The 15,518-nt window shown below is 34.8% G+C and overlaps 1 protein-coding gene across 4 annotated transcripts in view; it reads right to left on the bottom strand.

Annotated features, from left to right (window-relative positions):
* The window catches only part of LOC108970465 (forkhead box protein O), an 85,094-nt gene that overhangs the window by 25,843 nt on the left and 43,733 nt on the right, over positions 1-15,518 (bottom strand). For all 4 annotated transcript variants that reach the window (XM_018935867.1, XM_018935868.1, XM_018935869.1 and 1 more), the window contains one exon: positions 1,766-2,058. In XM_018935867.1, the coding sequence (XP_018791412.1) occupies positions 1,766-2,058 (293 nt within the window). The remainder of the gene's footprint in view (positions 1-1,765; positions 2,059-15,518) is intronic.

Below are 15,518 nucleotides of genomic sequence, written 5' to 3'. Positions count from 1 at the left end.
ATAATAATTAGTATCTACTAAAATAAAATAAAAATATGCATAAATAATATAAGATATACCATAAAAAATCTTATGTTGACCCACGTGTAGTGATCCTAGTTCAGAAAGGGGAAATAGAAGAAAATTTCCTCCCACCAGAACCAATGGCTTATTAATAATTGCACTGCTCTGATAAAATATAAAGTAACAGAAAAATCATCTAGAAAATTTTTAATTTTCTGGCAAAAATTAGTTACTGGGATAATAGTGGAAAAAGCAATCACAGCCGTGTGCAAATTTAATTTATAATTGAGATTTTTTGCCTATGTGATACTCTATCTCTAACTCATTCACTCAGCGTGATTGTTCAGTAAGCATCAATCGAACTGGAAAAGTCGTCAAATATGATAGATACGCTGCTTGTAGCAATCCGTAATCGAAGGCAAAAAGCTGAGGAACATTTTCGATCAATTTATTTAGGTACGAAAAAAATGGCGGCACAACTGAAAGTTGACGAAGAAAAACTGAGAATCTGCGGCCGACAAACAAAACGCGAAAACTTCTGCATGAAAACTTACGAAGAATACTACAGTGTACATAACTCGTTTGGTTACAATATGTGAAGATTTGAAGACGCGCTTTTCTAGAGAAGTATTGGATGCATTTGAACTGAGTTTGCAGCTTCTAGAGAAAGCATCTGCTTTGAAAACTAAAGAAATGCAAAATTTTATTGCTAGATATACTGATTTAAAGGCCTTTTGGATAATGACAACGTTGTGTGACGTTTGAAGCTCAAAAGTGAACTTGAACATTTCCACCATGATATTAAACTGAATAAAATGACTATAATTAATATAAAAATCTTCATCCTCCCCAAAAAACGACTTCTGGATCCGCCCCTGGTATTACTTATTCAGAATCGGCGTACGAAATATGGTATATGTTCCGCCTGACTCTAACTCATCCCTTTGGTTCGACCTCATCGAAATAGCACGCTGCCTAAATACATATATCGAATATTTTGGTATATAAAAGCCCTGCACAAAGTGTACGCATAAACGATCGAGTCAGCGTGTAAAAGTCAAAATGGTATTGCAAAATCGCACTCAAAATTCGCTCAACGAATTTTCTTAATCTGAGCCCCGGATGGCTTGTAGTCGCCGTTCTCAGAGCTCAAGAGGATGACCGCTAAAAAATTTCAAAGACTATACTCTCGCGATAGACTGTACTTCAGGGGTATGTATAAATAATGAATTAAAATTAATTATTTGAAGTCCAACGCACGAAAAACTATATAATAATATTGAACTAACTTTTTTTTATTATTATAGTTATGTAATAATATTAAGAAATTATAAAATATGTTTTTAAAACATCGTAAATTAAATTGAAAAGTGCTTCCTTAATCAAAAATATTTTTAGTTAATAAACTATTTAAATGGTGCTGCTTGTGATCAAGATAAAACTACTTGATAAAACATGCTAAAATTTGGTAGAGTTTATGATGAAATGAAAAGTTTTTAGAAAGATGGATTAAAAGTCAGAAGCCATACTGTTAGCATACAAAGAAAAAGCTATAAAATATGCATTTATCATAAATGCTATAAAGTATCTAAATAAGAAATGTATCTAAAGCTATTCTAGAAAGCAACGAAGCGCTTATGAATGCTAATACTTCTTTGGCAGCTATAGACATACAAATGCTTGAATTTTCGTACTATGGTATATATATTTTTCTTTATAAATTAAGTAAAACGCCAAAAAATATTTCCAAGTTAATAGTTACCTGTGCAAAGGACTTTCCGAAAAGTGATCTAAACCTTCGCTAACACTACTGCTAGGCGACGGTGTAGCATCGTTGAGACCCGTTATGCCCGCCTGACGTAAAGCCTCCACACGCTTCTTGGCGCGCCCCCGACGTTTTTCGTAGCGTGACGTCTCCATGGAGGCAGCACGTCGACGCACTGATTTGCCGGGTTTGGCATCAGGATTCAACATCCACCACGAGGATTTGCCAGTGCCTTCGTTTTGTACGCGCATAAAACGATTGTGCAGCGAGAGATTGTGACGTATGGAGTTCTGAAATGAGCAAAAAGCAGGAAAAAAGCTTATTTACTAATTTATTTAGAGAAGAACTATTTAAATATATTTTTTCAGTTCATTATGGTTTGCAATATTACAGCGAAGAGTTGAAAGCATTGTATTAAAGTAAGCTCTGGCATTTTTGAACCTGCCACGATTTAAGTCAAAGGAACAGTTATAAAAATTTTCTATTGTCGCGCAATTATTGCGCAAAAAATCAGTTGAAAAAAGCACAATTGTAGCTCCCGCATGCTGAGTTGGCAACTCCCTCTTTCTCTCTTTGCGTCGGCTCATTCAAAACATTTGGCGAAACTTTGGTTTGCCCGCCACCCGCTACGGTTAGTTGTACTCATTTTCATATATCATCGCTGATGTAACAATTTGTAAGCAATTGAAAGCGCTGTGCTGCGACAACATTCCAGTCATTGTCTGCCATTCAGCGATTTCTATTCAACTACCCGAATCAGCCGCTCTGCCCACCATGCGACGAAGACATTTCGATAGTCTGCCGACATTTTTATCGCTTTTCTTGCGAGAAACCCCAAGGAACGCCACGCTTCTGCTGCGCTAATTGGACTGTCGAAGCGCACGCAGTGCCATTCAAAGCCATTGTCTCTGCTTCTTCTCTACTTTGCTTTTTGTCGCTGTTCGCATTGGAAGAATTGAACTGTCAATTCATATTTTATGACATAAACCATAAATACTGTGCGGCAAGGACCTGTCAGCGCGCGTTGAATGTGGGGTGACAGCAACAAAGCAAGTAGGAGACGAGGTGTGGCGCTGGTGTTCGGCGCGTAACCGAGATCAGTTATTGAGCACATATTTACAAATTGAGCATGTAAAAAGCGCCATCATCTAAATACACAAGGTGCGAGGGACTCACAACAGACTTATATCGAGCATATGCGCCATACGTCGCCTGAGTATGTGTTTTGTGTTATGAATACGGCGTCACACCAACACCATTTCACCTGCGCAATGAATATGTCGCACAACCACAGATAGACACTCACACACGCGTGCACAGATATTTTGCCAGTCATGCAAAACGACTTACATGTGCGTTTGTATTTCCGCCGACAAGGCAACTAAGCAAATCACGCAGAAAAAAAGCAAGAATGCCAACGCCAACAAACAGGAGAAACGTGTAAAGAAAAGGTAGTAGAAAAGCGATTGAAAAAATTGATGTCAGCAAACGGTGAGCAGAAAAAATTCTAAAACGGCAGTAAAACAAACCAAACTAGCAAACTCGTTGATGACGCGCCAGCAAACACGGCATTGAGCGACGGCCTGGCGCCTTTTATCACCGTGTTACGGAGGATGCGCCGCCATTGCCGTCACCGTTCCAGCATCACTCCTTCACTACATATACACACAGGCACTTACATATATAGACCCCGCGCGCAAGACCCCTTCCTTCCCACTAAATGCGGTGTGACGCGGCGACGCATCATGCCGCAGACTGCGTGGGCGTATATGACATTAAGTTTGTGTAGGTATGTATGCATGTATACATACATACATATATATTTATATACGTTTATGTGTACATGCGTCACTCTAAAAAAGTAAGTATAACTTAATTTTACTTTTTGCTAAACTTTTTCTTGGCGTCACTGCCAATAGTGGCGTCGGCATCCTTTTTGCACGTTTGCACACCCCTTCATGCCAACTACACCCTTTACTGCCCCCTTTACTACACTCTTTGCTATTGTACTCCACTTTGCCCCTGCTTTTTCTTTGTTACGGTTGTCGTGCTCAATTTTTGGTTGTTGCTCAGGTCGTCATGGGGTTGTGCTAATGGTTTGGCCTGTGGGTTTTAGTTTACTTTGGTTTTCCAAAAAATGTTCACACACACATTTTTTGCGGTTATATCCTTTTCACTTAATATAATCATATTTATTTAAACGCTTAAGTGCCAATCTCACATATACACATACATATATAAGCGCCGATAGTTGCGGTTGTTTGTGAGTTTGTGGGGCAATTTTCGACTTGTGACTTTGGCGAAGCTTAAAGAAATTGAAACGTGGGTGATGTAATGGATTTGCTTCGTGTTACAGCTTTAAGCATCAAGTTGAAAAGATGTTGTGAGTGATAGGGAAGGTCAGTTTGTAATGAAGTAGCTGATGTTACTAAGATCTTTGAGCGAAAAGGGCTTTTCTTTTTTCTAATTTGCTTGAGTCATTAACAGAAAGTATACCATCCGATCACAAATTCAAATCTGATGATGGTTAGTCATAAAAGGAATTATGGCAATCCAAAACCGACCAAAATTTCGGTTGAATTTTTCTTTTTTTTTGTATGGACTGTGGACTGTATGTCGCATGTATCGGCTAATATGTTAATTAACTTAGTTAAATTGAGAGAGCGTGTTTTTTTTTTAAATATAAGTACCTATCTGTTCTTAAAATGAATAAAATCTGGTAAAACTTGCCCTAGACCACATAACCGACAAGTCTTTTACACCTGAAGCTATTACACCAGCTTTAGTCCTTGTACGTTGAGTATGAAATGTTGTTTTTTTGTTTTTTTTTTTTTTTGGAAGTTGAGTTTTAGTAAAGAATGTTTTCACAGATCCAAAGCTTTTAATTGAACTTCAAAGGCTTCAATAGATATTTATATTCTCGCAACAAAGTTGCTAAAGAGAGTATTATAGTTTTGTTCACATAACGGTTGTTTGTAAGTCCTAAAACTAAAAGAGTCAGATATAGGGTTATATATACCCTGTCTCTTATACACATCTAGATGTGTATAAGAGACAGGGGTTATATATACCAAAGTGATCAGGGTGACGAGTAGAGTTGAAATCCGGATGTCTGTCTGTCCGTCCGTCCATCTGTCCGTCCGCCCGTGCAAGCTGTAACTTGAGTAAAAATTGAGATATTATGATGAAACGTGGTACACGTATTTCTTGGCTCCATAAGAAGGTAAAGTTCGAAGATGGGCAAAATCGACCCACTGCCACGCCCACAAAATGGCGAAACCGAAAATCTATAAAATGTCATAACTAAGCCGTAAATAAAGATCGAAAACTACTATAGCTATGTCAACCAAACTGTATAGAGTCATTTTTTTTAGGCATTTCCATATACAGTTCAAAAATGGAAGAAGTCGGATTATAACCACGCCCACCTCCCATACAAAGGTTATGTTGAAAATCACTAAAAGTGCGTTAACCGACTAACATAAAACGTCAGAATCACTAAATTTTACGGAAGAAATGTCAGAAGGAAGCTGCATCCAGGTTTTTTTTAAATTGAAAATGGGCGTGGCGTCGCCCGCTTATGGACCAAAAACCATATCTCAGGAAGTACTCAACCGATTTCGATGAAATTCGGTATATAATATTTTCTTAACACCGTGATGACATGTACCAAATATGGGTGAAATCGGTTCACAACCACGTTGAAATCTCGACTATCACTTTATCATGCGAGAGTATAAAATGTTCGGTGACACCCGAACTTAACCCTTCCTTACTTGTTTATATTGCCTTGGTACTGACAAATAGTTGTTAGTACTATTTATCAGTATTTTTACTTTTCATCAAGGCATCGCGCCTTTGTTTTACTAATTTTACACTAGTTTTCCTATTGTGAGTGACGGAAGTGAGGTAAGACTCTTACAGTGACATACTAGGTTTGTTGTTATAAAAAAATTAAAATTTAGCATACGCAAGCGCTAAACCAAATGTGTTTTATTTCCTTAACTGTTTAAATAAAGACTCAAATCAAACTGAAATTGTTTGTAAAAAACAACTCAGTGAAAACAAATATATTATATAATTTTCGACAGTTCTTTTTCAGTGACAGACAGTCTATTTGAACAGCTCTTTTATGTGTAAAATGCGCAATTAGCTGCTCTCTTATGCTCTGCGAATCCACGATAGCTGTAGTCAGACTATTTCTTGCTCAGAGTTCAAAAGTTTGACATCCAAGCTATAAGGTTTGCTTAGACAGAAAATAATCGCGTTGATCGAAGTTGAGTTGTTTATTGCTTACGATTCTTTACATCATATTGCATATATATAACATAAAATTTTAACCTCAGGTGGACAAATATAACAAATTTATAACAATTTATAACCAAAACTTAAGTGCTGTTTAAATACAAATTAAAGAAACCACTTTCTCTTATAACGTTTTCCTTCGCCTGCAAACTTATGAAAAGTGGTACTCTATTATTTTACATTTCAGGTGACATTATATCGCTTACTTACAACCAATTTCTTCATAAAATTAATGACACCTATAATATATGATGATATTAAATTGCGTCGATTTAGCCATTCCCATCTGTCTGTCTGAAACCCGGATTTGAAATATTATGCTGCAATTTCGCACATGTCCTTTTCTTACCAAAAATATAGCTGTCCTACAAACTGAATGAACGGAATCAATTGTTTGTAAGGAAAACTTTTTTATTTGACAAGATATCTTTACGAAATTCAATATAGCGTATTATCCATGATAGTAATGAAGTCTCCGAAGAAATTGTGCAGATCGGTTCACTATAGCATATAGCTGCCTTACAAACCGAACGATCCGAATCAATTGCTTGTATGAAAAACTTTTTCATTTGACAAAATATCTTCACAAAATTCGGTATGGCATATTATCTAAGGCAATAAGGAAGTCTCTGAAGAAATAATGCAGATCGGATCACTATAGCACATAGCTGTCATACAAACTGAATGATCGAGATCAAGTTCATGAATGAAATCGCTTGTACTGATGAACGGATTTACAGTTACAGTTCAACCGAGGTATATTTTTGCTTGTAAAATTTTTCGATAAAACTTAATTTTATTATTGTTAACTAGAAATGCTTAATAACATAAAACTATTATGAAACAATTTGCAATACATATGAGAACATTCGATTAAATTTATAAAAGAGAGTAAGACTTTTTATTATAATTGTATACCTGTGGTGTCTATTTATTCCTGCTTAGGTGTTCTGATCTCCATTTACACATAAATTTATTAACATATACCCAAAAGCACGGGTATTTAACAAATTATTTAACTTCGTTCTAATTAAACAAAAATATGTTGTGCCAAATTTATTAATAAGCAAGCAATTGAGCACTCATTTCTTTCTATGCTATTTAAATGTAAATATGTATGCTTAAATATGCTTATATGCCGTCACCCACATCTATCAAAACTTATGATGACATCACAATTTGCCAAACAATCAACACACGCAGATCGCCGTAAGCCAAACGTGCGCTACGGATAAGCGCTTACATATGTCTTATTAAATGTGCACACGAGTAAGCAACTACAAACATACAAACGCTTGTATGCAAAATACTTTCCGCATACATGAGTGGATTGCTGCAAACATTTCTGGTTAAGCGTGAGGGCATTGGCGTTGCGTACGGCCATAATGAAGCAGCATTAATAGGCCACAAATACGCGCAATATTCTAGGAAATTACCCAAGACCAAATCAAATTTGTTGTTGTACAGCATACGGCGCTGAAATAATTCAACGCATTTTTTAAGCGCCCTTGAAGCGCAATCGGCCTAAAAGAGTTTTAATATATGCGTGCACATAAGCATACAAATTTACATATATGTATGTAACAGCTGTCTACAATCACCGTACGTATGTGTATGAGTACGCTGTGTGGCTCGCACAAATTACCGCCTCGTCTATTAGTTGCTCATACGCCCTCGCACACGCATTGTTGCCAAGCATTTGAATGCGGTCTAGTTACATGCGCTCAAACAAATTATTGGCCTTTACGCGTTCGCAATCGCGCTGAACAAACAAATTAGCCGACGGAAAAATGTGCACAAAACACACACACACATTGCAGACATAGATACATCCAGGGTGTAGTGGCATATTTATGTGGGCATGTGGACATGTGTGCAATGTAAATAACTGAGAATTTGTAGAGTAATAAATATAATTGACATGCTTATGCGTATACTAGGTTACTAGGCAATGTAGACGTTATACGCCACACGCTTCATTGCCACTCGACGATATACCCGCATGTATGCATACATGTGCCTATCAATGTCAAGCGACCGGTAGTTAAGCGAACGCACAAAACAAAAAAAAAACCCAAAAAATCTTAGATTTGGTTGCTGTGGTGGGCGTACAATCTTACACATGCACATATTTCATTGTGTGCTTGAGTGATTTGTAGTAAAAAATTACATGCAAATAGATATGTGGCAAGTTTTGTATTGTATAATATGTGTGTGTTTGTAAAATATGCGAATTTGATATGCTCAGGCTTTGCAAGAAAGTCGGTTGACAGAATAAGAACTGCCGTCTAGGATGATAATACATATATAAAAACATATACAACAAGAAATATTTGCACTAACAAATATCTATACAAACAAATATTTGCGCAAACTATTGTGTAGTAAAGCAAAATTTGCCGAGTTGCTTGTGTGAATAAGAGTTTAAGCATACGTCTTTCGGCAGCTTGTGGCAGGAAAAGCTGCCAGTAAATGTTTTCCAAGCAACTCCTGCAACAATTACAGCAATGATACAGGAAACCGGAAAGCCAGTGAATTACGCTCAAACTCATGCGTGTATTTTTTTTTTGTATATGTGTGTGCATGTGTCAGCTGAATAAAGCGGAAATCTCAAAGCGTAGAGTATTTTTTTTTTATAAATCTTTAAGCGACGCTGTAACTGTTGTTTAGCCTCAGTTACAGTCACATATTTGTAGTTGGAGAAAGGCGCTGCAAAGGCCTGAATGAAGTTTGTGATATCTCAATTGCAAGTATAATACATATATGTCTATATATACACACATTTAAATAAATATTCCAAAAAGTATATTTTGGTAAAATCTGCATGAATAAGCCTCTATGAGTTCACGCTTAAGCTGTGAGTCAGCTGTAAACCGCAAAACTCATCGGCGTCGGCTTGCAGCAGCAGCACGATAAAGTCGAAATCAGAACTTTCTTTATAAATAGTGTACAGAAACGTATTTATAGCGGAATCTGCACAATTTTATATATATTACACTCACATATACAGACATCACCCTTGCTAAAATCAGAGACGCCACCAATCCTAGCAACAATGCTACTGCCAGCTTCTCGGCCTTCCCCAAAAATTGTTTGCGATAGATTTTCCCCTTTTCCATGGGCGATGTCTTGGCGCTGCCTTTTAATGCCATTAACTTAATTTGTTTGCTTTGCTGTTCTGAATTTCGCTAATTTATTGAAATGACTTTATGGACCTATTTAAATCTGCATAAAATATATTTATATGGATTACTTACTACACGAATGGAAAATAGAAAGGAGAGCGGGTCACTAGCGACCTCTAAGAGCTAAGCTGTATACACGCACATGGATTTCCACTATATTTAGTATAATCAAAAAGCCCGTTGGCCATACCCAACTACAATAAGTTACTAATACTACATATATATATTTCTTAAGAAAGATATCGCATATTAAGAGAGTGTGGTGTGGCGAGGACAACGTGCGCCTGGTAACCAACTGTCATATTAATATTTAATGCGCGTGACATTATTAGCTCGAAATTATGCCAAGCGAAAATAGCTAAGAAGGAAAAGTGAAAGTAGTCAGTTAACATCTGTGCAACTTAAAGTGGCAGGCATTTGATAATATTCATTTTTGGCATTCTATGCAATTTTTGCTATTATATGGTATAAATTTTTAACATTTCATACAATTTTTATTATTTAAATTCACCGTCATGCACCTGCCATCGTTCATCATTATCTAAATTTAATTCTTCCAATTTTCGTATTACTTTAAAGTGCTTTGACTGGAATTAGCGGCCAATTTGTATGCGCTTACATATTACTGTTTTGTTTTATCCGGCACATCGGTTGAATAAATTGAGCCTATTAGCGCGATGACCAGCTGAAGACACTTGGATGTGCTTATCGCTTCATGAAAATAAAATACCTAGCATTAGCACAAAATAATCGAAAGTAAATTTGGACTTTCAAAATTGTGAGTGGCAAATTTGAGAGACTTATTAGCTTTGTTATTCTTGGAAATTTGTGTAAAGGACTTTGAAGAAGTTTGGATTACATACATGAATATGCTAAAAGAAAATCTTTTTTCCACCTTTCTTCTCAAACAATGAATTTTTTTTTTTTTAATATTTATGTCTGAAATTTTGTAAAAAATCAATTTTTTTGCTTGAGAAACCATTGTTTTTTCAAATAATTTTATTTTGCTTATTATTTCTATTAATTACAAATTAAACATTACTTTAATGAAATATGTGTTTTTTTTATTTTTTTTTATTTTAATTTTTTGTTTTTTTTGTTATTTCAAAGCTTTCAGGTCAGAGATATAGTGGTCACCGCACGTCGTTCTTTGTGAGAGAAGCTCCCAGAGATCAGCTGTATTTTCCAAGTAAATATTCTGACTAATACTAAGAGAGTAAATTTAACAGTTTTCTCAGAAAACCCCTTCAAAATTTTAATTTAAAATTTAATTCATATGGCACTATATATAGTATATCTTATACATAAGTATATAATAAACAGCATTGCTTTAGCAACGCAGAGGGCGAAGTGTAAATCTTTGCTACGCCCTAATTTTCCTGTAAAAAAAAAAATGTTGTATTAATTTTCCTAAAAAAAAAATCGCTTTCAACGCAGTTACCATAGAAAAGCCTTAGCTTCCTAGCTGCTGTATCTTTTTTCCGCACTTGCTGCTTTCTCACATTGTTCCGATCTCCTTTGTGATAAGAAGTCATTAGGTGTGCGGAGTCGATAAAAGAAGGAGATTTATGCTACGCGTCATATATTATACTATGTAGTTTAGCAGATACACATAAATATAGCAAAAAGTGTGAGGTGTTGAATTTTAGTGTCGTAAATAGTTCGAATTTTTCAATTCAATAAAGCAAAGGCAATGAAATTTAGAAATTGATTGCGTCTGAGTATAAAAAATTTGAAAGAAAGATTTTGCTTTAGCATAATTGTTTCAGCATCCTCTGTCAGATATAATTAATATATAACCATTTTATAAACACAACTCTAATTTTTTCGATATGAGTGGTTTTTATTTTAAAGGTTTTCCGCCCACTATCGAAATATGAGCGCGATCTTGCTCGATCCATACCAATAAAGCTGATTTTTTTCAAAATGAGTACGGTAAACAGAACTCTTTGGACATGCTTAATCGTGTCAACTATAAACCACATTTAGGGAGAGCATTATAAATTTTAACGAGGCATGGGTTTATGAATTTGACATGCAAAAAGTCAACAATAATCGGAATCGAGGGTAAAAAACGAGATGTAAAAGAAAGCGATGGTCATTGATTTTTTCGATATTCGTGGTTTGCTGCTTCATGAATTGGTTCCGGAGGGACAGACAGTCAGTAAAGAGTTCTATTTGGCCGTATTGAGGCATTTGCGTTTGAACATCCGTTTAAAGCGGCCGGAATTGTGAAAAACTATTCATGGATTTTACACGATGACAATTCACCATTACATCGAGCCACGATTGTGACTGAATTTCATGCCAGAAACGCTCGTATTCACCAGATTTAACACCGTGTGATTTTTTCTTGTTCCCTAAACTAAAATTGCATCTGTGTGGAACCTGTTTTCGGTAGTTTTCCCAAAAAGTGCTTGTGAAAAGTATTTCGAGGACTAGAAAGATCTTTGTCATAAGTGTATTAAATCTGGTGGGGATTACTTTGAAGACGACAAAGTAAATATTGATGAATAACAAAATATTTTTTATTTTATTTACAATTTTCTGGTACTTTTTTTATCACAACTGACATACCATATATAAGCATATGATCACGTTGAAATCTTGAAATCATATAATGACTCTGCCGATAATAATAGAAAGCTGCTTAGCAAATTTAGTTGTATAAATAAGTTTTAGAAAATCCCTATTAATGACATATTTCTAGAAGTTTCGCACTAACCCCCCCACCCAAAAAAAAGCGTGTGCGCGTAAATATTTGTGTCACCATGTCGGTAATGTACACGTGCAACCAACACAAACTCACGAACCACGAGTAGACATTATGCTTTATATATAGTACATATGTCAGTAAATACATCTATATATAGCATATTCCGTAGATATGATTATCGGATATAGCCCAGCAACACATGACATATTTTCTCAAAAAGAAGCACAAAGCACAAGCACACGCACACATATAGTCGACTAAAAATAGAGCGAAGGAGATAATTAGCGCTCAACAGCTGATAAAAAGCATGAAATGAATATGAAAAAATACAAATTTACTAACTAATATTAAAGTTAAATAATAAAAAATAAATACAAAAATAAAAAAACTATGATTTGTACAATAAATTAAGAAAACTGTGTGAAATAATAAAAACTACAAAAAAACACGTTGCTCCGTAAATAAATACTAAACAAAACTGTAATCGACGCAGAAAATAAATGGCTACAACAAAAAATAAGCACTATACTAAACCCGAAAAATTTCCCTCAACTTATCTAAAAACAGTTTAATGGCACATAATAATAATTATCGCATTTCGATTAAGTTCAAGCAGAGGCCATTCACACAGCAGTCAACCAAACAGACGGGCAATCAGCGCTTCTACAATGTTGCTTAACACACATATGCGTGTGTGTGTGTGTGTGTGTGTGTAGAGCAACATTTGTTAGTATGTGCTGTGTACTATTTTTAGTGTGCGTGCATGTGTGTGCGCGTTGTCTGATAAGCCAGTCAGTCAGTCGGCAGTAGGCTCTGCGTATTACGACACGTCTGTATCTGTTGTTGCTGTGAGCGACACAGCGTTGATAGGTAAGCGCCACGCGAAAGCTTCGCAAAGCGATGTTGTAGCATGAGCGGCAGGGCGACTACATACATATAGTACATGCATGTATGTATGTTTGTATTAATAATGATATGCAAAAGTTAACTACTCTGCTATTGAGGTCAATTATGCGGCACTAGGAGGTACTCGTATAATATTTTAATAAACATTTTATTCGTTTATAGTTCACATGTCTCAATTAATGCGTTAAAAGCGCGAGAGTTATCAGTGAAATGATAGCAAGGGCGATAAGCTTTTGAATTCTTTTGAACAATTTTTTAAGAAGCGAATTTCAGTTATATAGCAATGCTAAAAATAAATTATAAGTTAAATTAATATGAAGAGTTTTCTATTTAATTTTAGAATTTTAAGACATTTATGTATAGTAATGTCAACCTTTAGATTGTTTGGTTAACGATTTACCTATTGTATTGAAAATGTGCTTAGTTTTAGTTGTGAACGCCAAAATGTGTACAACTTTATAAAAAAAAAAATTGTTTAGCACAAGTTTACTATTTTAGTATATAAGTGCAGAAGAATCAGAATATACGCAATATGAGCAATATTTTACACATATTTATTGAGAAGGCCTTTTAAGTTCGGCTTTAGTCGCCTAAACGGTCTAAAGAAAAATAAAGAAGAAGAAGCATCTAAATTTAGGCTTTTAAATATTAACATATAAATCATGCGGTCCTTCTTAACTTGTTTTATGTGTAAATGCAAAAAATTGGCTTTTTCAGCCTAGTTTAATTTATAAAAGCCTAAATGTAGGCAATATGTGTCCAATTTTATTTATGTACTATACTTTTCGTCCTTCGGTATACGTCTACAATATATGTGCACTACATTATATTAATTTGCCAAAATTTAGACATATTTGTTTACGCCCAGCAGATAAGAATTCCATTAGCATACTTGGAGCATACTTTTAGGCTATTCAGCGCCCAGATGTAACACTACATGCACATTTCTGTTAATTACAAACCAGATAGTACTTTTTAGCCAACTTTTGTTACTCTGAATCAAAAAATTATGTTTAGCATAGTTTTAGGCTGCTGTGCGCATTTAGTTTCTACTAGCCTTATACGTTATTTTGCATAAAAATAGGATCACAAAGTTTTCGAAATAATACGTTAAGTTTATTATATAAGTATAAAAAATTTTTCAGGTATATTTTGTTATTGTAAATTAAAAAGTTAAATTTAGCATAGTTTTAGTCTCCTGGGTTCATTTAGCCTCCTACAGCCTTTAAGATATTTTCATGATTTAATTTAAAAAAAAATCGGGTCACGAAGTTTTCGGAAAGTAATTTAAGTTAATTTCAAACGTAAACTATTTAAAGGAGAGAAGAGAAGAAATTTTTGATCAGATATGTATCGAAAATTTTGCGTTTCCGATCAGTAAATAAGGATGCAGATAATTTTAAATAATATTGAATTTAATATTACTCATTTACTCATTAATATTGAGTTTTATTCAATTAATTTTTAACCTAATTTTCTAAAACTAATGAAATTCAGCCAATGCCAATGTAAACAATAATTGTTTTGTAGTGTCAGGTCACTAATTACAGTTATTGCCACTTTGAAGCCTTGCACTGTAGCCTGCTATAGAACACAAGCGTGCTACAAGCAAAACGCAATTTAAATATTTAGTGGTCAAACACCTTCAAAAGTCTAATTTTAGAACATAACTTGCAGGAAAATCAATAAACTATAAACTGGTTTGCAAAAAACAAAAAAAAAAACATAACAAAAATAAAAAAATTTAAAATAATTATATGCTGCCTAGAAAAACACGAACTCAAGTTGAAAATGGAATTTTGCAGGCACTCATATATATTTGAAATATTTCTAAAATAAATGTATGTATGCATTTTCACGACAAGGTAGCCACAGTAACACACAAGCATATTCTCGTGTGTATTTCTATCTAATCTCATTGAAAACATCATGCAAACCGCCAAGTGAACAGCTGCAATATTTCTCAGCAATGGACAACTGGCGGACCGGACCGTGCCGCTAACCTCGGCTAAATTACAAAAACAAGCAATACAGGAATATAAAACAAATGCGGTGGCATTCTTTATATTTATACATTATTTGTTGGTTGAATGAAATGGCAATAGAAAACCCGTTGCAAAAATAAAACGCATTTAGATTCGAAATAAAGATACACTTAAATTTTAAATCAGATGCTTTGTCAGCGTAAGCTCAGCAGTTGCGGGTGAGTACTTTAATAACGGCGCGAATGAATGCTTGAATGAATGTGCTTTTGTTGAAAATGATTTAAAGTGTGAAGTTTGGTTAGAAATTACATTTTCAAATACCTGTGCCTGTGTGAATTGAAAACATAAATATAAATTCATATTTCTTCTGAAGTATTTTTATACCCTGACACTGAACACATAGTTACTAAAAGAAAAGCACCTGTGAAGTTTATTTACCTTCGGTGAAACAGAAGTTAACGTTTTTTCTTGTTTTTATTACTTTTTCTCTATTCTTACTTCCTAATCGCTTTTTTTTTTTTTTAATTGAGTTCCCGAAAAATTTTCTAAATAAAAGCTATGTAAGCATTCAAATGTAAAGTATATACCCCCACTATACTATATTACATTTCAATTAAATTTATTGCTAAGTTTGCAAAAAAAAATTCGCGCTC

This window comes from Bactrocera latifrons, unplaced genomic scaffold, assembly GCF_001853355.1.
Source record: "Bactrocera latifrons isolate USDA-ARS-PBARC rearing strain unplaced genomic scaffold, ASM185335v1 scaffold_3, whole genome shotgun sequence".
In the NCBI taxonomy this organism is placed as follows: domain Eukaryota; kingdom Metazoa; phylum Arthropoda; class Insecta; order Diptera; family Tephritidae; genus Bactrocera; species Bactrocera latifrons.
Note: the sequence above shows the minus strand (reverse complement) of the source record. Positions and strands in the feature narration are given on the sequence as shown.